General features: G+C 45.1%; 1 protein-coding gene across 1 annotated transcript in view; it reads right to left on the bottom strand.

The window, feature by feature from the left end:
- Positions 1-26,511, bottom strand: part of HERPUD1 (homocysteine inducible ER protein with ubiquitin like domain 1) — a 34,656-nt gene extending 8,145 nt beyond the window's left edge. Inside the window, exons 1-4 of the mRNA XM_069640368.1 lie at positions 26,277-26,511; positions 12,726-12,803; positions 12,339-12,407; positions 227-348 (exon numbers count right to left, since the gene is read on the bottom strand). Coding sequence (XP_069496469.1) covers positions 227-348; positions 12,339-12,407; positions 12,726-12,803; positions 26,277-26,411 — 404 coding nt within the window. The 5' untranslated portion in view covers positions 26,412-26,511. The remainder of the gene's footprint in view (positions 1-226; positions 349-12,338; positions 12,408-12,725; positions 12,804-26,276) is intronic.
- Between the last annotated feature and the right edge of the window lie 576 nt (positions 26,512-27,087).

Here is a 27,087-nt window from a genome sequence, read left to right as displayed (position 1 = left end):
TCCATCGCCTCCAGATATACGCAAAATGCATTTAATTATTCAATGGCCTGCAGGGCGCTTGAAATGTAAGTGTAGCAGAATGTCAATAGCTACCGTTCGAACAGAACCACCCAACCACTCACTGAATGCAGTTTCCCCGTTACTTTTGTTGGGACGTGGGCACAGCTGTCGGCTCCAACGCAACATTAAGGAATCAGACTGCAGAGAGATGTGCATTTTGACTTACAGGGTGCTGCTATGCGGAGCTGCGTGCTGCGGAAGGCCCCTCTGCCTCAAGCCATGACTTGCTGGCACTGCAGACGGCTGCTGCGCTGTCGAAGGCGTGGGCTGCGCATTCGTTTCCGTTGGCTAAATGGGGCACATTAATGTAACAATAAAAGTGTGGCAAGTGTTTCTATAATATAATGGACCAACAAGTCAGCATCCGGTCATCTCTCCATACAGTTTTCAATGCGACAACTCAACGAAAGTCAACGCAAACTTGAAAATATGTAAAAACGTTCTTTAAAATTCATTTAAAAAACAAAGAAAATTACATCTAAAATACGCAGAAGGAAAACAATGAGGTTGAGATGTAAGGTATTACTCTTGGAGACCCCTCCCCTCCCCCATCATTTTACATTTAGGAATGAGGAACAGCGTGTACGACTCATTTATAGAATGAGAATGAAAAGCTTCATCGAAAATGGGGTGACAAATTCAGCACTTCATGATTCAAAGTTTAAAAACTTGATGTGGTCTGATTTCTAACCACTAGAAACAACCTGCTAATGTTGCACACAAGTGAACAGTAAGGTGCTGAGAACATTTACCAAAAGTAACTAAAAGGTGAGTGGGTGTATGCCTATGGTTTGTGCCTGACCGTTCACTACCACTACTTCTGAACACTGCTGAAAACAAGCCCCGGGCAGCGCAGAGTACAAAGGGCAAAGTGATTTACTAAACATTAACCTCGTCTCTAATGGAACGTTTTTCAATAGAGACGACATGACAACGTAGAACTCAATATCAATACAAAAGCAGCATGGCGCTGCAGAGATCAAAAGTGTCAATACTGCAAGTTCAGGCCAGCCACAGGGGCTCGTCAGGTTGACAAACACTTTGCACTGTGCTTTGGGCCAAGCACTGTTCTCAGACTAAAAGTTTACTCCTGATGGACACTGACATTTTCGCTGGAAAGGTCACTGTGACAACGACCAAAAGTAACTTAATTGGCCTGTAAAACTCAATTGCAAAAAGGTACAATAAACCATTACGTTAAACTGCTAAAAAAAAAAGCAGAGTAAACAGCGTTGAAAAAATGACTGGTGGTGGTGGTCCTTGTAAAACGCTGTTTCTTCTCAATAGCAACTAAAAGGACGTGGAAACAGCTTCTTTAGCTTATTATTGGCTTGATCTGATGATCTCATCTTTCATTACACCCCACCATATGTGTTTTTTTTTTAATAACGTTAAGGTGGAGTCAGACCGGAGGGGACCTCCTGAACACACGCTACCTACCTCTACGGCCGTGATTCACAGGCGCGTAATGCCTGCATAATTTGGTCTCACCCCCCGCCCCCTTTCCAGGACCAAGCAAACGTCGTGCTGCTTGCACGAGGAAGCTGGTGACCAGAAACAACTCGACTCACCTCCAGCGAGCTCAAGGTAAGCCCTGATGGGCTTGTGATAATCATTGTGAACTTTGCCATGTGTGCAGCGGCGAGTGCTCTTGTGGTTCCAGTCCTGTGGGCTTTGCTTTATGTGCAGTTGCGCTTCACGCCTTGATTTGGACCCGATTCCTGAGTTTGGCGCTGCTTGGGAACCTTTTCCATGCAGGGTTGGGGCCCCCCCACCACCCTCCATCATGGCCGCCGTCTGCACCGGACTGTACAGATGCCCACCTTCCCAACTGGCTGATTGGCATCCCATTGATTTATCTGGGCCAATCACGAGCCGGCTGACAAGGGAGCTGGGCCACTCCAAGGACCCCTTTGTCTGGCTCTGTCCGGCACTGGAAGGCGCCCCACCCATGGTGCCCGACTGACTCATCTCCTGTAATCCCACACCATGCTTGTCCACTCATAATATGCAACCCCGCCACTGATAACTCAGTACATTTGTTAACTAGTTCCTGTGTTTTGTAGTCTAACTTTGCCATGCAAGAAATGCGCCGATGCCCTTGGAGCGCTATACAAATAAAATACAGATACAATGGACCTTCATCAAACAAACTTACAGTGAGCTCTTCAGCGACTGCCTCATTCCTGGCCCGTCCGGACTCACGTCTGCCTCGCTTCTGGTCCAGTGACCTTCCCCTCCTAAGATGTTTGACAAACTTGCATTGGAAGCTTGCATGTACTCTTCATCTGTGCACTGACCCAAGGCACCGTTTATAGTTTCACAGGCATATCACTCTAATTGTGCTTTCCCCACTGCAGACTCGACCATTGATAATTGTCTGCAGTGCTTCTGGGTTTAGCGAGTCCTACCTTTTCATCTCACCATGCTGCGTGCCCCCAGAGATTTGTAGCAAGGCGGCTGTTCGACACCTCTACCCCGCTCTCTGTCCCCTCCTTCCTTTTCATCGTTGTGTATGTTTCCTTCCCTTTGTTCCCCCTGCCCCCTGCTCAGTGTTATAGCACTTTCTGAAATGCCGTCAGGCTGAGTCCGTCTCTTCCCCTCGCTCCCACCCTGCCTCTGTGCATTCATGTTTTAGTGATTGCACTATGAAATGCCATTAGGAATAGAACTACAGTCCTGTTACACGTAGTTGTTGTGCTTTACCTATCAGTAACTGCATATTTGATGTAGCACCCCGTACCATGAGGTGTAGCTTTCCAAAGTGCGCACCCAAACCCATATTACCTCAGTCTAATGCGTGTTTTAAACTGAATGTAACTAATGTCTATCTTATGCAATAAACCATTGTAACTGAATACCTATGCAAGCTACCAATGTAACCACCAACCTTAAGCAAAAGCGCCTAGATGCCTCTGGGTTAGGTGTGCTATACAAATGCCCAAATAAAGGCACGGTGCATAAAGCACTGTCATAAGAGCACCGGCTGCAATGCATATAGCCGGGATAAAAGCCTAACACCTTAAAAGGGGAAGGTGCATGTTCTTCAAAAGGTATGTTTAGCAAATGTAGCCACTGTCAGCCTGAGCTGCTCTTTTACACACACCGCAAAGGCGCAACAGAAGGGTGGCACTGCCAATGGGATGGCCTCAGATTGTGCTCTCCAGTGAAACTAATAGCAAAAAAATAAAGAGGGGTCCATGCACACATTGGCAAAAGGGGCATCTCTGGAAGACCTTTAGTCGGGAAAAGAACGAAGCCACTTCCGAGTTTGCAACTTCAAATTGTCACGTGTGGATCTGCTGCTGTCAAAAGCCAGGAGCATTGCTTTTGGCTTTATGACATGGAATCCTATCCAGAATATCAAGGGGCGTCCTAGTGGGGGCCTAGCCATTGGTACTAGTGTCCAATTTGAAATCAAACAATTTTCTCTGTGTATTCTCCATACGTGATGGCAGCTGTAGTGCATGGCAATCCAACCTCACGTATACTAATTGTGAACATTTAGGACTCTCCCTGACTGCTTGGTGACCTAGTGTATTCAGACAATTGTGGCAACAATGGCAATGGAAAGAATGATCCACACCTAGGTGCTAGACTCACAACTAACAATGATAAGACACTTGACATTGCCTTGGGTACCAGTGACGTTCTTACAGAAGGTGACTGCCTGGTGGCAGTTTGTAAGTTTGCCTCAACAACAAAAGGACAAGCAAATAACTTATCTCGTACTACCTGGACGAATGGTAAATCATTTTCATCCCTTGACTGTCTCCAAAGACACAAAACTATGGTCCCAGTGTAGTCACTTGGATATAACTGAATCTGGGGTCAGCGATCATTCCATACTTTCGTGGATGCTAAGATTGAACTATACTCCAAATAAATTGATGCCGAAATTGCTATTAATTCTGGTAATCAGATTTGGTCGACAACCAATATTACACGACTAAACAGATATATGGACGTTTATTGGTTGTCCCTTGAAGGTTGGAAAATAGCAATTGGAGCCTCAAAGTTACAGGGTTTGAAATTCCTGGACGCAGAACCCTAAATAGCTCCTGGGGATACTTATTCAGCACCTGTCTTTCATATGCTAAGGGCTGTGAGGCAAAGGGTGGCTCCAACAGAGGCAGCTCCACTGAGTGTCTGCAGGTGGCCGCGGACGCCAGTAAAACCAGCAGTTAACAGACACCAACAAAAACAAAGTGTGGCATGGGTGGGGTGTAGAGCAATTACTCTACACCAGAAAGCCCCCGCCACACTACCTTACCCTTCCATAACAGGCTGCCATAGACTTAGCCCATGCATATTTAGAAAGATATGTGACCACCAGCCTGATTTATCCACGGCAGTATTTTAAATGTTGCCTTGCATTGAATCCTAACATACTAATAAATGTTAACAAGTGTCACACCTGGAAGGAATTGTAGACGCTGGCCGGCACCGTATCTAGATAGGACTGTGAATGTTAGCATCTGCCACACCTAGATGGAACTTGAATGTTATCATGTGCCACACTTAAGAGTTGAGAACTTTATATCTAGATAATCATTGTGAAGGTTAACGAGTCCCACACTTATACGGAATTGTGTAGATCAGCAAATACTACAACTCAGACAGAACTGTGAATGTTTGCATGTTAAAAGTCACATAACCCACTAACCAATATAAGCTCAAACTCTCTGCATACTTATCACACTCAAAAAACTCAACCATCTCTCGCACAAACTGCACGCACTCCAACACAAGCCGCACCAACAGCACACGTGGACTGACACCAATCCAATACTTGCAAAGCTCAGCACCCGGTGTCTACCGTGTTGAAGCTGCCAACAGTACACACCTCACGATCCTAATCCCTCTTCACCTTACTAACCCATACCACCTTCTCGTTTACAGAGCCGCCAGAGCACCCGTGGGACCAATTCCCTTGGTGACAGTGCGCTATACAAGTACCTTTAACATAATATATTAATCAGTGCTCCCAGGCACAGTTCTCAGCGCCTGCTGTGTAATGTTTCATTGACGATTTAGTTAACTACCACTAGATGGCAGCACAGTGACCAGAAGATCGGAACGCATGAGCCTACCACCAACAGCTCGAATGGCAATGCAATTCAGCACACTTAACTCCCTGAACATGCCCCCAGGTAAACATTACCACATTACTTGGTGGTTGTGCACAGTGGATGGGCTCACATGCAGCTGCAGACCTCATATGCAGTTTCGATGAAAAGTAGAGTGATGTTATGCACGCGCAACATAACCTGACTTGTAAAGGACTGTGCTCAGAGGACATAGGCAGCCACCAGCAGGAGGAATCAGCTGCTGCATAAGACTGAGTCTATCGCCAGAGTTCTTACAGAAAGTAACCAGGGCTGCAACGCCTGATCCTTAAGGTAAATTTAATAGTGGTTCGGCCCACTGCATTTTAATGGCCATGTGGGTATCTAGGTACCATTAGGTAATTGCTGGCGGTAGTACACCACCCTGCAATGCCTAATCACTGACCAGGGCCGTCACGAGGGTGGTGCAGGGGGGGCAATCTGCCCCAGGCCTCGCTCTTGTGAGGGGCCTCGCGGCACCCCCCTGCACCAGAGTGGAAGGCAGCACAGTCCACACAGAGGACGTTGCTGCCTGCCTCTCAGAAGGGTCCTGTCCCCTGCAAAATGCTTTTTTTTGTATGAACTGAGAAATAATGAGCGGCGGCGGGGCTCAGAAGTGAGCTCTGGCGCCTCTCATTACTGTGCTGGCAGCTCGGCACACTGAATGACAGGGGGGGGGAGGCCTCTCCTGTCATGTTCATGATGCGAAGACCAGCAACATGAACATGCTGACTGGGAGAGGCCTCCTCTCCTGTCAGACAATGTGTCTAGGTGCTGGCGAGGAGGGGGGTCCATTTGGTCCTCCCGTGTGGCTGCGCCGGCAAGTATGAAGAAGGGTGCATGGAGGTAAGGTGTTTTGTTTTTTAAAATTAATGTGTGCATTTAAATTAACTATGTGTGTGCGCATGTGTGTGTTGGTGTCAATGGTGTGTTGATTTTTATGCATGCAAGGAGTTGTGACTGGTGGGTGAATGCGTAGGTGAAAGTGTTATATATATGTGCCAGCCCCCACACCTAAATGTACTGGCCCAGGGGGACACTACATTTAGGGGTGGGGCGCTGCTGGGTTGCTCTATGGAGGCAAGTGTTTTGTTTTCAAATTCAGTGTGTGTGTGTGTATTTCAATTAACTGTGTATGTATGTGCTCATATTTGTCGGTGGCAATGATGTGTTTGCTTTTATGTATGCATGGAGTTGTGTGACTGGTGGATACAAGTGTTGTGCCAGTCCCCACCCCTAAATTAAGGGGAGGAAGCTGTTGTGTTGCTTTACCCAGGATGTATGGAACCATGCATCAAGGATAAAGCAAAAATAAGGGTATAGCTAGGGACCGCGTCGGGGCCTTTCACACTTTTCAGTTGAAAGGGTCCTTGGGGGGACTACAGCAAATGCCCCCATGTTTCCAGTCATCAGTCTTGTAACACAGCAATATATTGATTTTTATATTCCTTTTATTCTGGAGCTTGAAATTGGCACTTTCAAATGCTTGCCTTACAAGCTGCGATTGATGAAGCCCTTCTGACCGTCACTTCCCTGGGGTACACAAGTATTATCACCTTGTTACCTTTTGACACTGGTTCCTCCACATCAGCCAACTGACAAAGGAGGATTTAAAGATTTTGAGCGGGCATTTGGCGTTTGAGCTCCCTGCTAGCTGGCTGTCTCGCCGGGGCCTTTTAGCTCTTTCAGTTGAAAGTGGCTTTGGGGGACACCAGTAAATGCCTCCATGGTGCCAGTCAGCAGTCTAACACAGCAATATATTCCCTTTTTATATATTGCTTTCGTACTGGGGGTTAAAATGAGCACTTTGAAATGCTTGCTTTACAGCTGCGTTTGTTGGAGCCCTTTCAGCCGTCACTTCCGTGGGATATACAGAAATGTTACCACCTTGTTGCCTTTTAACACTGGTTCCTCCACATCAGCCAACTTCTGACAAAGGCGATTTAAAGAATTTCAGTGGGCATTTAGTGGTTCAGCTCCCTGCTGGCTGGCCGTCTTGTGAAAATCAGCGGCTATTAACTCCTGGCTGTATTTCTTTGTCTCCATTATAATGTATGCACCCAATGGGTGCCTCAGTCTGTTTTCCGTTCTAAGCAATTGGGGGTGGAGGGGGACCAACCATTATTTGTAAATGGGCCCCAAGGCCTCTTCAGCCAGGCCTAGGTAAAGTAAAGATAAGTGTTGGCAGGTGACTAGTCTGGCCTACATTGAATATTGCCCAGTCTAGCCAGTAATAATACTTATGGGGCACAGCCAGTCTGGATATAAATTTCGGGCATGCTATTTTTTTTTACCGGCTACGAGTCCTTATAGGTAATACTGGCATATATTGGTACAGCCTGCATGGACATGTATGGGAACAACCAACATGAACACAAATTCATACTGGCATATTTTGTGGGCAAAGGCGGCATGAAATACAATGGAAAATGCTCCGGTTCATGACTTGCATCCATTTTATTTTTTCATGTGCTACCATACAAAACCAATTGCAAACTATTGAACAATTTGGTTAAAAAGCCATAAAGTGCTGTCAAATGCACCATTTTCATTGGCTTCAAAACAATTTTGGGGCGAGAAACCATCTCAAGCATCCCTTGTTTGGTTTGGGCTCCCTCACTGTGCTGTCAATCCCACATAATTGATGCAAACATTTAGGCCTCTCCAGTTCAAAAATCTATCAGCAACCACTCATCTGCCTGTCACTATATATGTGTGTTTTAATGCGCACCCAGGGGCAGAGCGCTCCCTAAAGCTGGCGTCACGCACCACACGTCCTCACGCCATCTTCTATATATTACTGCATATGACAGAATTGTTATTCTGGAGTGATCTTGTCTTCAGTACAGAAACACAACTTTGCTGTAGTTGATTTGCTGTCATAATAATGAACCTTATTTGGGTTCCTCCACACAAACTGAAGGGGAGATTTCTCGAGTCTCCCATTTGTGGCAGCAGCGCCGCTGGTCCAGAGCAAATAACGGGGCCTCACCAAATGTTTTGCCCCAGGTCTCACCACACCATGTGACAGCCCTGTCACTGACCAATCTAAAATGCCTCACCCCACGCTGCCATAAGCAGCCGACTATAGCCGCTGCCAGACGGACACCCGCTTTTAAAGCATTTCTTGTTGACCGTTTCCTCAAAATACAATTTAAAGAAAATATTATGAAGCTGGTTAATTCTGGATTTTTTTGTTAATATACTTTTACAGCTTATTTAACTTGTATTTGTTTGTAACGCAATCCAAAAACTATACGTGGAGTAAAAATAAAGACAAAAGAAATTTGCAAAAGACTACAGAAATTAGTAGTTATAGGCGTTCAAGAGATGTTTCTAGTAACGCCATACCACCCCCAGACATAATTTGATTTGTCTGAAGCAGCCCTCGGCCGCCCATATGAAAAGGCCAAATTCACACCAACAAGAACAAATGCCGATCTGAAAGTAATTACCTCGTTGCATTTCAACGCCTGCATGTGTTGATTTCAACTCAGCTGGTTCGTTTCTGAGATGGCAGCAACCCCCACTTTAGCCCTTTTTTAAATAGCATAGTGTCTCCGGAACGTAAGCTACCCTTTGTGTAAGGACATGTCCAACTGCTTAACTCCTTGAGGCACATTTGCAGCTTTGCCAAGCCTGGGTACATGTGTCCCAAATATTTGCGTTTAAAGGTGTGCTACATGTTCAGCATTCTGTGCTTTGCCCCTATACAAAAGCAGAAAGAACCTTGCACAGCTGTCTCAAAAGGCTGTTATTGCAACTTCTAGATGTGTTGGCCTACAACTTCCATCATCCCTAGCCAGCATACGCCGTGATGAGGGCTCATGTCAACCAAACCATTTTCAAGAGTACATTGCCTACTGCTGCTCTAGGCTGTAATGTTTGCAGGGACACGTGGGAACCCAAGATAATAGGTCACTGTCTCTTTCTTAATCACGCATTTTGGAGATTCCACTCTTGATGAAAGTACAGACCTTGTAAACATTTTGACAAAAATATGCACGTTTTCCAATATGTTTATCTTTTATTCCTGTTGTGCTGCTTGTATTTTCGTTTTCACTAAAACAATACATTTACGAAGCTAAATTTAATAGCTCCTGGTCATGCCAAAGAGCCCGGTGTCAGAGTAATATCCCCAACACCCAGGAGCTACTTTCAGATCGTATGAAGCTCAATTTCGACCCCTGAGGGTATGATGGCCACCTTGGGGAAATCTTTCTGTCCTATATCTCGGAAGAATTGCTTTAATCCCTCAAATAACGTTGTTTGATGTGATTACACAGGGAAAAGAAAGCTTATTGCAGTACAAAAAGCTCTTAACCAAGCAAACAACATCAGGGACAATAACAGACAATGGTCCAGACTTATTAACTAACTATAAGAATTGGCTTAGGGACTACAAGTATTCTACTACTAATGCTCGCTTTACTTTGTAGCCACAATAGCAAAACACTTCGGGAACAATCAGACACTATACGGTTAGAAAAACTTTACTTGATTTAAATCCCTAATGTGAAGGCAAGGCGCATGGTGTAAAGCTATAAGTGATCTTTACTATGATAACATCAAGGTTTTTGAAGAATGACTGAATCCATTGTGAATAAGGATTCTGCAGGTTTTAATGTCGATAAGATGTTCATCAGGACCCTTAAGAGCTCTCGTGTGCCCGGCCCCAATGGCATGCCTAATGCTGTTATGAAGGAAAATGCAGAACTCTGGGCCTCGTTATTGGAGCAGCTAAGGGTATAATAACCACAGATAGGATTTCTGATAGCTCGCGCAATTAAATTCTGGTCCCCGTTTTTAAGAAAGGAGACCGGAGTGATACCAACAACTACCGGCTTTTAGCCATGTTAGATACAAGCCAAAAAAATCTTCTGCACCATTATATTAAAAAAGAATGGGCAGAGAGTAAAGGTCTGATCTATAAACTACAGACTGGCTTCCATAAAGGACAGCACGATACATAACCCAACCCTTTACTAAGCTATAGCCGAGACCAAGGGCCCAAGGCACAAAAAGTATGTTTTATTGATTTTGCCAAAGCGTTCGATTTGGTCTCTCTGCCCCATCATTGAAATAAGTTAACCCGATGGGGGATGCATCCTTTTTTATTATATTTTATTAAAGCCTTATATGCATACACGTCAGCTATTGTCCACATCAAGGAGGCGCCGTGACAAAATAAATCTACTACAACGGCCTTAAAAAAAAGCCGTGTCCTTGCGCCTAATCTTTTTAATCTGTCTTGCGGATATGGACGTAGAGATAGGGCGAGCTCGGAACCACCCCCCGCAACCCCAAACTATCAACGGTACCATTGTTTCTGGGTATGCAGACAATCTTGTTCTACTTGACAATACACTGGCTCGCCTACAACATTCTATTGCTGCTCTTGCCACCTTTGCAGAAGCAAATTCTCAAAATGAATACTAACAAAAATTGTCATCATAGGTGGCACAAAAAATAAAACCTTTATTGGGCCATCTCAGACAAACCACTGGAAATAGTGAGGAGGTATATATCTTCAAAATCTTATTAGCTCTCGCACAGATAGGACCGGCCATCATGACAATTGGTCCTAAAGTAATGAGAACATTGGGCGTGAAAAAAGTTTATCAGAGAAAGAGGAAGCTACAATATGGAGGGACTCCTTATTGTTATCCTCCCCAAGACTATTCTGTGGCTTGTAAAATTGAAAGCTAAACAATTGCACTCCATTCCAAGTGTTCCATCAAGTGTCCGTCCCTGTGGAGGCAATTAAGATGGGAGCACGGTATTGCGCCTAAGCGCACGCCATGGTTATTGCAGCGCTCTACGCCTCTTCTTTCTAGGGTATCACCTCATTTTTATTCAGACAGCTTGTTAGGACTGTTTTGAGAAACAACTTTCTCTTAGTATAATCCGTTTCTACATGAATTAATTTCGATTATTACAACCTATTTGAATGGTTTGGGTCTTGTAGTAGAGCATGTGAAAATGCCTAATGTCAACGTGGTTCTGAAAAAGAAAACAATAGCGTGGAATATACATAATAATTTGAAGAGTTTATCTAACAAAAATGATTGCTCCATTAGCACCAAAAGTTTTAGACCTCAACTACCATGTACTTATTTCAACAAATTGTGTTCAGTTCAATTAAGGTTTATTACATACCTACGTTTTAACATTTTGCCTACTATCCAAGCGCATATTGGGAGATGGATGAAAATACTGTAGAATGATCGACTATGCCGGTTATGTGCCATGACAGTCGAGACTAACATTTTAACTGACTGCTCGAAACTTAGCAATTTATTTTTGAAGAGATACTGACTTCATCGAGACTGACCAGTTTAGCAGTAATGTCTACAGAGCGGAGTCTGTAGTGATCATTGCGGAATCATATGTTTGGAAGGAAGCCCAAAATCTCTTCAACCACACTTAAAAGATGTTACAGAGAAAGCTCTCTAGCTATTGTGGGCTATATATTTTTGGCCGGGTAGTTTTTATAAATGTTTATACATTTTATGTCTAGTCGCTTTAATAATATGAAGGCACTTTATCCTCACCTGTGGATGTCTCCTGTATGTGTGTGTCAAATGTAAACAGAGTGATTGTACTTTATCATGAGGCAGCTGACAGTAACATTCTATTTTGTATGTAACTCATAACATTTTTACTCTCATTGATATGTTATATTGAGAGGTTTATTTATATGATCTAAATTTTGGCAGTGTTTCACTATGACATTTGCGATGTGCTTTCTTTGATATATTAACTAATTGATCGTTTTATTGTGTCATGAACTTTGTTGTTTCGGTCTTTTAGGCTTGAATTGTCTTAGTCGAGTAACAATTTTGATTTTATTTGTATATATCTTTTAAAATGTGTATTTGTATGTTTTATCGATATTACATTTTGAGCTAAGAGGTTGTGTACCCAAATGCACACAAAATTAAAATTATAGTTTATGACATGGAAATGTACCATTAGCCAACACACCCTACAAGCCGAAACAAAGTCACAACATTACACCATACAAGACAGTAAAATATGACATCTTGGCAGGGTTTCTGCGTTCAGATACACAATTATAAAAAATAAATAGCAATAATTAAAGTGATACTATTTGACCTTGTTGTCTTGTGGTTCTTTGCGCCCCAACAACTCGGGAAGCGTTCTTACCTTTCCTTGTCGCAAAGTAGAGCCGTTCTTTGAGTTACAGACAAGATGCAGAGTATGCCGTGGCTCATGCTGGAAAGAAAATTAGATTGTTGGTAGTGTGCTGCTTAAATAATTAAAGCTACAGGTCTAGTCAGACACCAACGCTGCGCACTGAAGCATATTTGTGTTGTATTAAACGAGGAAAAGTAAACTAGCCCCAATAGTAGGGCCAGGCGAGAAACTCCAGCACCCACCAATTCCTTATAACCCATTTGTCACAGGTTCCTGGCTGAAAAGCAAATCTAAAACTTGGCAACTGCTGGCAACACTTAGATGACAAACGGCTGGAGTGTTTGCTTGGCAAAGCTCGGGCTTGTGGGCCTAGACAATACAGGCAGGATTACATACCTTTGGCAGCACATGATCCAGTAGCAGATCATCACCTAGGAGCTTTCCTGAATAAATCAACCTTTGATCTTCTTCAAGCTGAAAGGAGAAGAGAAAAGGATCAGTCATCGCATGAGCATTTATGCAGAATTCTGTCCTATCACCCACAGTGGAAGGCATTATCAGGATTTGCACAGCATGGCCACAACTATTTTGCTCAACATGTTCCACATTGAAGTTACAATCATTCTTAATATTTCTTGCTTTGTCTTATATTTGTGCCATCTCAAGAAGACCCTGAGCTAAAAAAAAAAGCCTTAAGCATGCAGGCGATTTAACAGGTTGTAGGACAACCTGGATGTGTAGTGGTCTCTATGGCTTGGGAATCCCCGGGAAGGACTTGAAGCATTGGAGATCTCAAACACAAGCTTTCTGCATTTTAGAAAATTATGCACATTCCCAGCCTTGGCCAACACCCCCTAGAATAGGAAATGCAGGATTCGGCTGCTAGCCGACAATAGCCCTTACTCTTGGTCCTCCCCACATCCCTTAATCAAGACGTGCCAAAAGTTACACAAGAATTTGTCATTTTTCCGTGACGCCCTCAGAAAGATGTTAAGCCCCACCTCTTCCTGTGGTTTTGCTCATTATAAGGAAGGCTGATATGTGGTAGGGATAGGCTGTAACAAAGGACTGAGTACTGATTATCATACCCAATCAGACAACACCCAGTCCCCCGTTTATCACATTTCTTACACCATTAAGAATATAACAAGCAGTGACAGGCAGCATCATACAGTAAAGAAACAGTACTGCAATAAACTAGTCACTAGTGGGAAAGGAAGACCGAGGTCGTTCTGCAGGACCTAGCTCGAAGAATACTGGAACACAGTTCAATGGGCGGGGAAAAAAAAATCATCCAAACCCCCAGTCTTAAAGTCTCATAATAAGTTTACGAACAATGACACTGCTGTGCCAATTTTCCTGAACCGGCCCGACCAGCCATGACACAAACAGAAGATCCTCTTGGGAATCGCACGGACGACAATGTAAAATCAAAATGTCAAAAATGCAATACAACGAAGATACAAGCTGGGTAGGTGGATCCTTGTCTTCACTCTGACACAAGAGATAAACAGGGCTTCATAATGTCCACCCAAGGCTCCCAGTTCAGTGATGGACTGAAGAGTAAGCTATTAAGAGAACAATGTAATTCAAAGAAATATGGATACCCGCAAGGGAAGACTGCAGCAGGGGGAATACCCAGAGTGCCATCTCAGAAGCTGCAATGCATAGGGGTTCGACAGAATGAACAAAAAGCTGAGGTGATAAAACACAGACAGCAAGATGTAGCTGCAATATATTGACGAGGGACAGGACTTAATCTGATAACGGCGTATGTACAGTCGTTTGTTGGCCACACAGTTGTGGAAAATGCTCAGGGGTCATGTGTATGTGCTTAATGTTCCATTTGTAATTCCCCAATTAGCCCACCAGACGCCCTAGTTGAGGTAGTACCTATTTCCACTCTCGACTGCTAGCCCAGCAAGCAGAGGTACATCTGGATGTAGGCTGCTCTGTCACAGGCAACACCAATGTGCCCTTAATGGCAACCCATATTAGGGAGGACAGAGTACCACAGATGAAGGGAAAACATCTCCTTGTGGTCAGTAGTTACATCACATCACACAAATTGCACTGCTTTTCAGGAGAGTGTTTCAGAACATCACAACGCCTGGTAAACCATAATACCACTAACCCGTCAAATTATTCTCAGGGAATCCAGTAGCTAGGCATGCTCCAAGTGTTTGGCAGGCAGTATGGCGCACAAACTAGGGGCCCCGTCCATTGTTGTGGACTTTCCCGACAGCCAGAGCAACGTAATTCCAATAAACCCACTATAGACTGGCCGTGAGAATGGCTGCTGTTCCCAATAGACAGAGGAGCTCCTAGTTCCAGAACTAATCTAAAACATCTGCAAACAGGACACCGCAGACTGGGCCCAATCCCTACCGATTTGTATCTGTATTTGATATACACTGAGGTGGAGGCCTGAATCTAGGTCAGTTTCACTGAGGTTGAACAGACATGTCCCCATCTCCCCATGTGTAATAGCCACAACTGAAGCTGTGCTGGCTGCCATGCCCCCCTGTGGAATAACCAGATGTTCTGCTAGTGAGATGTACTCAATGCTGCAAATGCAAAGCGCCATAACAGGTCCAGAAAAGACCAACACCAACTGAAATAGTGAACATATCTTGAGACCCAGATCTTATCCTCTCATGACACCCCACTGCAGGAGAAGCAATTGGCTGCAGTGTTTCATATTGGATTCTTCCAACTTCAGAGTGATGTAATCACAGGCCCATTACTAACCACACGTGGAATTCCTTTAATCGTGGAATTCCTTTAATCGATCTCAAGAGAAGGGCCGATTTGTCCTGACCAGGACATCCAATGCAAGCTGCACATGCTCACCCTGTTCCCCCGTCAAAGGCAAGCATGTTGCACACAAGCGATCCACCCAATTCCTTAACATGAAAACGTGTGCTTGGGAGTACAGCTCAGTCCTGATGCCAGTTGCTTTGTCCACATTGCAGGCTGAACTGTGTGTGGGAGTCTAAACCTCAACTAGAGGGATAATTGGATAACCCTGGATTAATCCCCACATTATGGAAAAACAACCTTGATGGAGATTGACAACCCCAAGAGATGTGGAACTGAAGTGGCCAAACCTAGGGATGCCTTGAAGCCATGAGCTGCCTCATGCAGAATGTCTCACTAATCTCCTGGTACGACAGATTCTAACATGTTGTGTTTATGTTTAAGGTAAGCACATGTCTCAATACTCTGAGGTTCTCTGGTCCACTAAGCCTAGACCCTTAGTAACCCAAACAGGTCTTCATCCAAGCACTAACCAGGCTATAACACTGCGCATTTAGTCGTGTGGATGCAGCCCTATATGAGGGGGACTATTCACTGCATGGGGACTTCCTAGCAACTATTCCCAACCACTGCCAACAGAAACAACTTGCTTCAGAGCACTTCCTCTGAGACCAAGCGGTGGAGGCAGACCATTGCAGTCCTCTCCCTGGGAAACGCATATCCCTTGGGGAGCAAGAGGTAATACTGAAAATAAAGGGTGTTCAAAGCCCTGAAAAGTGAATTGTGTCTGGCTCCCCAAAACCAACAAACATGTTTTGTGTTTAGCCCCTCCTCCCAAGAGCAGTTCACCGCTCTGCAAACACCCAGAAGCACCACCTAAACATGCACTGATCTGGGACTTAAGGTACAGTAAGTTCCATCCAGTTTCTTTATGACCAAATCTCCCTGTATAAATGCTTATGACTTGAACAAGTCACCTTCTCTGTATAGATAGTGAACTGTCCAGAGAAACTTTGGCGTTGCTGAGCCAACCATTGCCTTGAGTGCCACTGCATAGCAGTGGCTGAAAAGTTTAACTCAAGCACTGGAGCATGATCCATTAACTTGGTGCTGTATAGTGTCTTACAATGAACCAACTTGTGGTACTACTCCCACCAATCTCAGAACGATGATGGGATGGTTTGCAACTTCCATAACCACAAGACCTAAAGCGTTGCCCAATTCCAGGAGCAAGCATTCCATGCGATTTTATATTACAGCAGTAAATAACTTTACGTTTTTGTTTGCAGTGATTTTGTGTATTTTAATAGCATTATTATTGTGTTCAGCCGACACATGTTTCGACCCCTCGGGTCTTTATCAAGGCAAGTAGCCTATGAGGTCTGCCTGTTTGTTGGGCAATGAGGGCAATGTCTGGTTGGATGGCTTGGTCCTTTCCTTTCGGTATCCTGGTAATCCAGATCCGATCACCAGGACACCGAAAGAACAGACCATGCCACCTGGCCAGACATTGCCCAATTGAGGGCCAACAAACAGGCAAGACCAGTCGGTGGAGCCAAGTCAGATTCTATTCTATTAAACAATGGTCACTGGAATACTTTAAGGCATACTACTGCAAGTACAATGTTGACTGGAAGCTCAAACCCCCCCCCCCCCCACACCTCAAGAATGCATGCTGATGGTCTTTATATCGAGCAATAGCAATACTATTTTCTCTCGGTCAGTATTTTTGGTTGGAGACTATAAACTTTAAAATTTAAGTCATTTGACCAGGCATTATTTCGAACATGTGACTGGATAAGGATCCAGATTGCCAAAACTACGAAGAACTTAACCCTGATCTTTCATTGATTCCTCCATGTCAGAAGAATCGATTTCAGCTCTATTTAATGAGAGCCCGATATGCCTTAGGCGTGTGACCGCAGTTATAATGTAGTCGGAGTTACTTGGCAGAGTCCTGTTCCGTGTGTACGCTACACATACAGGCAATACAAAAGACATCCAGTAAGGTCCTCTGGAGGAGTTTTAGGATCCATATGACAAAATGCAGAGGGACAACATGACCTGTAGAACACTCGTGGCTAGCCGCGTCTAAGAGGGCCTCATCAGTGTTTATAGAACGCCTGAACTTTCAAAACCTGCCTGCCACAACATGTCATGTAAAACCACCAAGCACGGGCAACAGCAAAGCTAAAATACACCCACGCTTATTTTGGTAGCATGGAGAAAAACAATTAACAAGTGCTTACAACTGTGCGGCATGTGCACAATTGCTAAAAGAATGTACTTGGCACACCAGCCAATATCTTCATAAATTGTTCTCACGCTGCTCTACTTACTCCTGCCCTTGCTAACCAAGAATGGCGCTGCAGCGATAAAAAGAAATGTTCACATTGGCCCGTAACAGCACGCCCAGAACACATGTCAGTTGCCAACCCACCTCAATTCTCACAATAGGAGCCTGCAAGATTGCAGCCCCACAACAGAGATCTAAAAAGGTGGAGGGGGTGCAAAGAGGAGAAATCAAAGGTTTGCAACAGCGCCACATCTAGATAATGTAATTCTCATAAAATGTCATTGCGGATGGAAACTGCCTGGAACAGGCAAGGGAGGGGTATATCTCTCTCCTAGGCATAGTGGGAATATTATGTAATGTTCGTGCATAACCGCCTGGGAATCAATGGAGTGTCTTCATTGCGTAAGGAAAGTGACATGGGCACGTAATCCAAGTGGTTGAAGCCCAATGTCCACTTCCCAATTGGTTAGGGATGGGCGGAGAAACAGCAATACCTCTAGTTGAGAACCAGGATCTTAAATTAACTTATTTGTGTGCATGCCTGCCACAGGGCGTTGCGATAATGCTCGCATCACAAAAACAAAGCTTTGCAAGGTAATATCCATACCAAACTGTTTGCAAGGAATCCTTGGTAAACGACCGTGAGACCAAACAGTGTTGCCAAATATCGATGGAGAACACCCTGCATATTGGTTAACAGCTAGAATCCAATTAAGTTCAATTTGTACTTCAAGTAGTCACTGCAACTGAGGCAAGAATGCAGCCACCCAATCAGACTCCGTAAAGCAGAACACTGCCTTAGCTGACGGGATGCATAAACAATGCAAGAACACAAATCATGTCATCACCTTGCAGTGAGATTGGTTTCCAACGGTGAGAAATAAGGGCGTATTTTGTTTAATATTGAGGGGACCCGAGTGAAATGTATCAGCAGTCACCTTCACTGTATAGGGTTTAAAAACGAAGTGAAAGCGAACCAGGATCATGAAGGCTTAAGGTGTCTTTTAGCCAAGTGTTGTATTTCGACAGTTAAGTAGAAGGATAAGCAGCAACGTTATTTCCTGCTGTACGAGTTGACGTAAGCCAATTGTTAATCTTTAACCACAAGAATTAAACCATATTAAATACAAGCTGAAGTACATTCGGCATCGCATTTCCTAACCCTGTCTACTAGAATAAATGAACAATCCACCCAAATAACCAAGCTATCGAGCCCCATTAGAACTTCAGTCGCTGCCCCCAAGGTGACAATGCCATTTAGCATGTTTTGTTAACGGACAGTAATCCTAACCGTTTGTGGTTCTGGGTTGGCGTACTATTGCCAAACGATAACAGTCTGGCTGCTTTCAATAGCTGGGAACATGTACTGTGTGTTAGGCCTTCCGGAAGCAGGTCTGCGATGTGCGAAGTGGGTCACCGACACAGGACGGACTCTGCCCGTTGTGTCCGGGTTCGCATCTTTGGTAAAGTTGAGGGTGAAAGATTTTTTCAGACAGAAAAACTTCTTAAGTGGACGGGTATTTTTAAGCAAACAGAAACCCATGTTATTTTTTTATAACATTGGTATGTGTTGAGACACTGTGGTGTCCACTCATTACCATAAAAGGAAGAATAGCTGTAGGTGCTCTTCAGATCAGATAACCCTATAGCTGGACTGTATTTATGAAAGGGGTTGTTACAGTGACTGGTTATAATCGAAAATATAAGCAGTTAATGCTTGTGGGGGTGCCTGGATGCAATATTTTTACTCGGGGGCAGGTCGAGTGGCTCAGTATAAAAAGTTAAGTTTGCATACTGCTCTAGTCTGACCACATGGCAGTGCGGGTTGAATCAAAGTGGCACAAACCGTATGTATTGTGTTATATCTTGGTGTCTGTTGGTTGGTGTGATGTCAGAGGTTCCATGCATCGAGGAATGTTATGTTTCCCCAACGTTCCAATAAGACGGTTGGAAGTTCGTTATAAAGAAGGAGCTGGCTGGAAGGGTGTGGGGGGACCAGTGTCTGTTACTTCGTGTCTTGTGTGTCCTACTATACCTACCTGTATCAACCGTGTGTGTGATGGACTGGAGGACAGTGAAGCATACTATCAGATCACTTGCCTGGGGTCTTGTGTGACCAGTACCACAAGGGCACTTTGCTACATTGACTACAAGTTTCAAGGCAGGCAGAGATGCTGCGGGGGGGGGTGCAGCAGGCGACAGACACTGCCCCCCCAAAAAGGATTTTCTGGAATGAGGAGTAGAGGTGACAGCTAGGGGACAAGAGCCAAACCCCAGTGGTTGGAGGCTCCATCCAAGCTGGGAGGATGGCGGCACCTGGAGAACAGCGTCGGATGGCTCAAGCATTGCCAGCAGGTATGGCAGTTAGTCCAGGCTGTTTGGTGTTGGCAAAATATGCGGGCCTGGAATGCGTCCCAGTTGGCAGATAGTGTCTGCGGACTGGTGGCAGAGTTGTTTGAGCTGCCATTGAGTGGCGCCACCGACGCCCATGTTCGTCAAGCTGGGTCGACTACTCTGAAAAAGGATCCTATGGCGAGTGCAGAGACTTGGAACCTTCTACACTCAGAGGTGAAATTATGTCACTGGAGCGGTACATACCTTCCCAGAGGCGGTCCCTGCCTTCGCCTGTTCGTAGCACAGCAGGCAAGGGCAAGATGGACCAGGAAGCAGACCCGTGAAACGTTGGTGCAGTAAACGGAGGTCCTAAAATGCACGTGGCTCTGTGATCAAGGCTGGGGTTGCCGAATATAAAAAAAACTGTGCGGCGGGGGAGTTGAGACAAACAGTGAACTGTTTGAGTGGCTGTTTTCAGTGCTCAACGACAGTCTATGCCGGGTGTGAACAGTTGCGTGTGGAGTATGCCTGGAGGCGGATTGGTTTGCAAGGGACTTTTGTGCCAGCTGCCAGAGCATATCGAACATGGGACAACTGGATCCTGGCCTTTGGTCTTGGTTTGGGCACTGTGGCAGATTCAGCAGCAGGTGAGGAGCGAGTTTAGCTTGTTGTCGGGCCAGTGCTTAATAATATTTTGTGTTCTGCATTGTGGCCCTTTGTAGTGGGTTTAGAAGTTTCCTGTGGGTGGTTACGGGAGTATGTTTCGGTGCAAGGCCTGTCATGTGTAATGTTATTTGTGTTTGTGTTGTAGCCTTTTTATTTCAATGTTTGGGGTTGTTCTTTTGGCTAACCATGCACATGAGTGTGTGGGTTCACACAAGTGCATTTTTGTAAAAATTTTGTGCAAGTGGAAAAAACATTTGGTGGATTTTCCATGGACATGGGGTTGTGGGGTTTCACACGGGAGGATGCGAAAATAAACACGTTTCGTCTTACAGGAAGGAGTGGTAGTTAGCGCTTGCATTGGTGGTTTATATTCTTCCATTGGAGGGGAAATCTTATGCGGTGCATGGTTGGAATTATTGTGCTCGCATTTGAGGACAAATGACATGCGGGTGCGCAGTGGTGGTGCAGTTTGGTAAATGTTTTTCACAGCAACCATTACATTTTGATTGGTGTTAGGCCATGGTGCTAGGACTGCCATTGTTTTGGCGGTTTTTTGACCTGGTTGTTGAAGTGGAGTTCTTGCTGGTTGGGTTTCATTGTGTTTAGCCATGGTGCGGGTATGTGCCATAATGTGGGCCAATGTGGATGTTTGTGGTGCAATGGTAGACCATGACGCTGGTGGATGCAGTGGTGTGGGCGTCCATCTTTAGCCTTGGTGTTTATTCTGTTTTTTGGAGATTGTTTTAGGCCTTGGCTGTTTGGTTTTGGGTATTCTTCTGAAGCTTTGGTTTGCGTGGGTGCAAATGCAGAGTGTGGTTATCTAGGTTTTCATTATGCTGCCTTTGTTTGGGTATTTTGGGCATTTTGGTGGTGTAATGAGTGGAGCGTGTAGGTGGCAAATAGTGTTTTCCAGGTGGTGTTTTGGTTGTGGTTAATTGAGTGACGTTTGGCGGGATTCGTGGTTGTGTAGTTTTTTCGCAGGCGAACCAGACAGTGCTTAGGTGTGGCAGGCCTGAGAGACTGCGTGGCAGCACAGAGCAGGAGTAGTTCAGAATGAGTTTGTTGGTGGTCTGATTTGTTGGTTGGTCTTTTTCTCAGAGGAGACCAAAGCTATGCTCTGGCAAGGAAAGCCTGAGGCTCTGGGGTGGTAGCACAGAACACAAGGTGTGTATTTCTCGGGTTGTGTGATGCGGTCAATTTGTTGACGCAGTGGGTATCGGTGCCCTTATGGGCCGCGTGCTCCTGTCCTTCGCTTTGTAATGCATTAGGAGGGAGTGGAGTGTATTTGGTCATATGGTGTGGATTTCAGGATGCTTAGGCATGTTCACTGGAGGTATTCTTCTGCAAAGGTGGATGTATTTTCCATCTGGTTGTCATCACCCTCTCGGTTCTATTTGTGTTGTGGCATTTTGTTGATCCGGGTTCTTGTCTGGGGTGGGTCTACCTATTTTGTTCTTATGGCCCAGGCGTTTTCCTACTTTGCTGGCTACTTTGTGGGAAGTGCTTGGGGTGTGTGGCGTGCATGGGACATAATGGTTTAGCTGTGCAGGTCACTGTTGGTATTCGTCCTGATTTTGTGTGCCAACGGAGGGAGAAGTGCTATATCTTGGTGGATGTGTTGTCAGAGGGTCCATGCCTCGTGGAATGTTATGTTTCCCCAACGTTCCAACAGGAACAGTTGGAATTCAGTTCTAGAGAAGGAGCTGGCTGGAAGGGTGTGGGGAACCAGTGAGTTAATTTGTGTCTGTGTGCCTACCATACCTACCTGTATCAACCCAACATGTTCGACGGACTGGAGGACAATCAAAGCACACTAAGTTAATTTACCTTGCCCTTGGGTCATCAGTACCACAAAGCACTTTGCTACATATTGCTCCATGCTTTCTTGGGGATATTTGTCACATTTAGGGAACACAGCAGGTATGGCTTCCTATTGGATGGGCTGCGTGTACAAATAAGGGGTTGAAAACAGGACAATGCACTGCTAGACACTATACACGTTTTCCGAGAATAATGCATAAGAGTGAGCAAAATCCAACGCAAAAAACGGCAACGGTTTCAGCCCAACTTTCCCGTCCTTTCTTCCCCTTTATATAAGGAGTCGGTAGTCACCATCCTCTCAGCCCCTAAGGCAGCCTCATAAAATGACTGCTTTTAATCGGAAATATAAGCAGATGTGGCATTGGGGGGGGGGGGTGGGGGTGGCAGCATTACATATTTTTAATCAGGGGGGCTCAGCATACAAAAGTATGGAGACCTCTTCCCTATGGTCTGACGCACCACATCACGCACAGGTGTAGACGCTGCCAGCCAACTAGGAGCAGAGCTAGAAGGGTACCTAGAAGTAAGCACATACAAAGATTTCACTCAAATGTTGACAATGTTTATTTTGCTGCATTTGACAAACTAAAGCAGCTGCTGACCAAAGTCCAGACGCCCCTAAAACCTGAACACGCCATTCATACCTCATTACATACAAACCTCCTGCGACACCCAAACAAGATGCTCACAGGGGTACAAAGTAAAAACTGCACACAATCTAAAAGCCACACAGATTGTGATGAAACACTTACACCAGAACATAAAATTCGTACTAGCCATTGACAAGCAAAGCTGTTCTGCGCTGGTGAAGAATTTGCCATCATGTCAAGGAGCGCATGACTGATGCCTGGCTATTGGATCACAAATAGACATTTTTAAACCCCTGCTCATTTCCATTCCCAAATATTCAAATAAAATTACCCTCCAGTCTGCCTAATCAGGAGTCAGAAAGTGGCAACCTACGCCGCCTTCAATTGTCCCCTGGCTACATTGCATGTGCCTTTGCTCCTCTCTTGTATGCTGTGGGGCAAGGGAAGTAAATATTTGGCTGCATGGGGCTGGCTGAAACAAATGGTTTTCAGGAGCAGATACGCAATACAATCGTCACCCAGAAGCTCCCAGTCCTACTGTGCAAATTGTCCCCACACGGTTCTGGAAAGTTGACATTCCACAGCACATGCTGATCATTACGTGTGCGTCAGGTATTATGAGCAAGAGGTATATATCATGCAATAAGTACCCACAGTACATGCCAGGGGCATAATAAACAAGAGCATTCTGAAACCCTCTTCCCTTGTTACCAGAAGGCAATGCACACAACCCCTTGATGGCAAGCGTGTTATACTCAGCCCCGATAATACAAGCCATGTCAACCATAACATTTCACCTTGCAGAAACAGAGGTCGATAAAAAGGCAAAGGCTAAAAGGCATATTTTCAATATCCCTCTTTAGGTCTGCAATTCTAAGAACTATGCATCTCCATGGCGTGAACAAAATTAAATAATGTTGGTAATAAATAAGGTCCAGATGTTGATTATGAAAAATGTTCAAAGCTATTGCATGCCACCGATTACACGTGACATAGCATCAGTATATAGAGAAAATGATAGTCACAGTGGTGCAAGGTTTGTGTCATACACCCCTCTTTTGGGCTATGCCACTGCGGGATACGAGTGCATAAATTAAACAAATGTTACATATGAAATATGTAACAAAAATGCCATACGTGGGGTACATATTTTAAGCAATGAAACTCAGGCAGTGTTTTTGACTGGTTCGCCTCCTTCCTTGCTGTAAAGCACACTGTCTCCCATGCACCCTTTTCTATCCGACCCCAGTTTGAGTACTGCAAGGTTCCACCCCATCGCCACTCCTTTTCAACCTATATATTGAATTCCTAGGACAGAACCTCAAACACAATATCCATGTCTACCAAAACGCAGACAACATGCACATATATCACACCTGGCGGTCACCCACTTCCTCAGGCTCAAACCTTCCAAAACAGAATACATCTTTATCTGCCCCCCATACACAAACCCACCTCCTGGATCAGAACTTGCCATGGGCAACCCACAAATATCCCTCTCCAGACCCATCAAATCCACTGGCCTCACCATCGACCCCCACCTCTCCTTCATACACCAAACAACCTAGATCTACACTGCCCACAAAAGATCAGACACATTCTTTCTCCTGACGTGCGCACTGCAGTCCAATCAATGGTTCTTTCCAAACTAATACAGCAATGCTCTTCTCACCGGACTCCGCAATACCACCCTTGCATCCTGCAAGCCATACAAAACCACCACAATTCCTCCGCCTACCCAAACATTTGCATATCTTAGCTCTCGCCCAGGTCCACTGGCTCCTCAGTACCCAAAAGAGTTGCCTACAAAAGGGCCCTGCACAGTTTTCAAAGACCCCCACCACACAATCCCATCTTACCTTCAATGCAAACTCAGACCCATCACACTCAAACACCAAGCAAGCCAGCACCTCCTACATATTCCATTCTGCAAACCAACGTGCACACAAAAACAAGCAATTACACCGTGGGAAGCCAGAGCCTGGAACACCCTACACCTTTTAACATCCGCACTGCACCCTCCAGCTCCATGTTCAAAAATACGCAAAACATACATGTTTCCCACGCAACACTGCTCCCTCGGCTGCTACCACATGTCTTATCTTCGTATCCTATCTACAACATATTTTCTAGCTTCATTTTCACTTCCCACCTCTTTAACCTTTGAAACCTGTAAGAAGCTCTAACCTCCCCCCGCCCCCCATCGGTAGGGCCAGCCCTGAACAGAAACTCCAATAAAATAAATAAAAACAAGTGTCAGGCTACTAGCCAGGCATAAAAGGTCACTTGCCCCCCTGCCTCCAATAGTCAAAATGCACACTTACTTGGCAAGCATCAATTCGCACTCCCAAATGGAAAATGTTGAGGCGTCTTTATTAAGTCATGATTAAAGTAATGCAAAGACTGATGTCTTGTTACTCAGCTTGTATACTGCTCATTTCACCACAATAGTGGTCTCACAGCGCAAGGGATTATCCAAATAGTGGTAAATGGTCCCCACACAGGGATAAACTTAATGTGGTATGTGGGGGGTGGACTAAACCAGACACCACATATTCCTACATGGTATGTGGAGGGTTGCAACCCCGTCATTCTACTTTCCACCTCACCCTATGTACATCGACCTCCCATGGCAAATACCCCTCCAGGCACTCACTGAAAATATTAAAGTCGTCACACCAACTTGTATACAGTCCCAACAAAACCACCCTCACATTAAGAACACAACGGGTTCGGCTCCTTCCCAGATACCGATACCTCAAGTGCCTTTAACAGGTGCCATCAAGTAAATTATGTTTCAAAGCGCCCACGGGGCAACGGGGAAGGAACCAGGGAATAAAATGCAAATATAACAACCTTAAACTTCCATCCCCGCACATATACGAGGTTTGGTCCCTGTTTAAGCAGCTACACGTAGAATCTACATAAAGTGTTGAATTGAAATCAATCATATGTCAAGAAGGTTGGGGGGGCGGGTCGAGAAGCAGTACGCTGAGGAAACAAACATCCGGGTTGGCGGAAACGTCCCGTCAAAAGGCCAATAATCCAGCCATATAAACGTGTAAACAACCACGAGTTTGGCACATATCAGATGCAAATATCTCACAGCAACGGTGTAGTGACCCGAAATGTCGAATGGAGTACAACCATGCCAATAATATCGGAAACTGTTTCTAACTCAAAACGGTGTGGGTGGGGTAGTTACAGTCCGTACAAATGTGGCATGTGACGCTGCCTTGCTGTAACTTGACTGGAGCGATGCAGTGGTGCTGCTTTATTGGACAAGCGATTCGTTTCCCCCAAACCCACCCACAAGTCCAGCAGTTCGAATTCTCGCCTCTTTTCCAACAAATTCTGCCGTCTCCCCGCGCCTTAGTCTCACTCTACAGACCTTAAAAATGCCCATCCGGCCCTAATCATCAAATAAGCACCCCGCGACGATCTCGCGCACAGCCAATCAAGCCCGTCCCCCGTACTCACCGGTGCCCCCGACAGCACGCCCCTCAGGTGCCCCTTGAGCCGCCGTACGGTCCAACCTCGATCAGCCTGGACGAGTTGGTCCTGCTGCTTTTGGCTGGGGCTCCGGATGAGCAGATCGACGGGCGCGGCCTCCATGGCGGCGGAATGCAGAGAGTCAGAGCTGCCGATCCGGGAAACTCCCCTGTTAGACTCCTCTGTACGCGAGAGCGCGGCACTCTCTGCCCTTTTTATGGCAGGGCCTCCGAGCCGCACCGTGTGTGTCTGCTCTTGATAGGCTAGCAGGAATAGCGTGGACCTATCACCGGCCGAGCCGTCTCGCACCAACAGAACACCTCACACTCTGAGCTCCAGCAACGGGGCGGGCTAAGGTGACAGCTTGGATGCCGTCTTTTGAAAGCATTAACACAGATGCCAGAACAATAAAACGAATTCCCTAAACCTCGCCGCCATCTTCGAAATAGATCATTTCCAAAGCTTCCAACGAGCAGCACAACGACTAACTTTAACCAGACCTTTGGCTGCAGTACAGTCGTAACGTGAAATATGTAGAAATATTGGCATTATGAAGATTATAGAAATATTAAAAATATTTGTATTGTTATACAAATTTAAATACGTAGCAGTGATGTTATTTGTTTCAGAGTTTATACATATCTAAATATTTACATTCATAGTTATTGCGTTAGTAGTTTCACCCGTCTACGAGACCAAAGCAAAGTGTCTACAAAAAATGGCCGCCATATTCACATGTAGCAGAGAACTGCGTTATCTAGTCCTTTTATTATTTCAATCTTCGGCAGGACTTGACAAC

This window comes from Ambystoma mexicanum, chromosome 1q (genome assembly GCF_040938575.1).
Source record: "Ambystoma mexicanum isolate Mex_15411 chromosome 1q, UKY_AmexF1_1, whole genome shotgun sequence".
Lineage (NCBI taxonomy): Eukaryota > Metazoa > Chordata > Amphibia > Caudata > Ambystomatidae > Ambystoma > Ambystoma mexicanum.
Note: the sequence above shows the minus strand (reverse complement) of the source record. Positions and strands in the feature narration are given on the sequence as shown.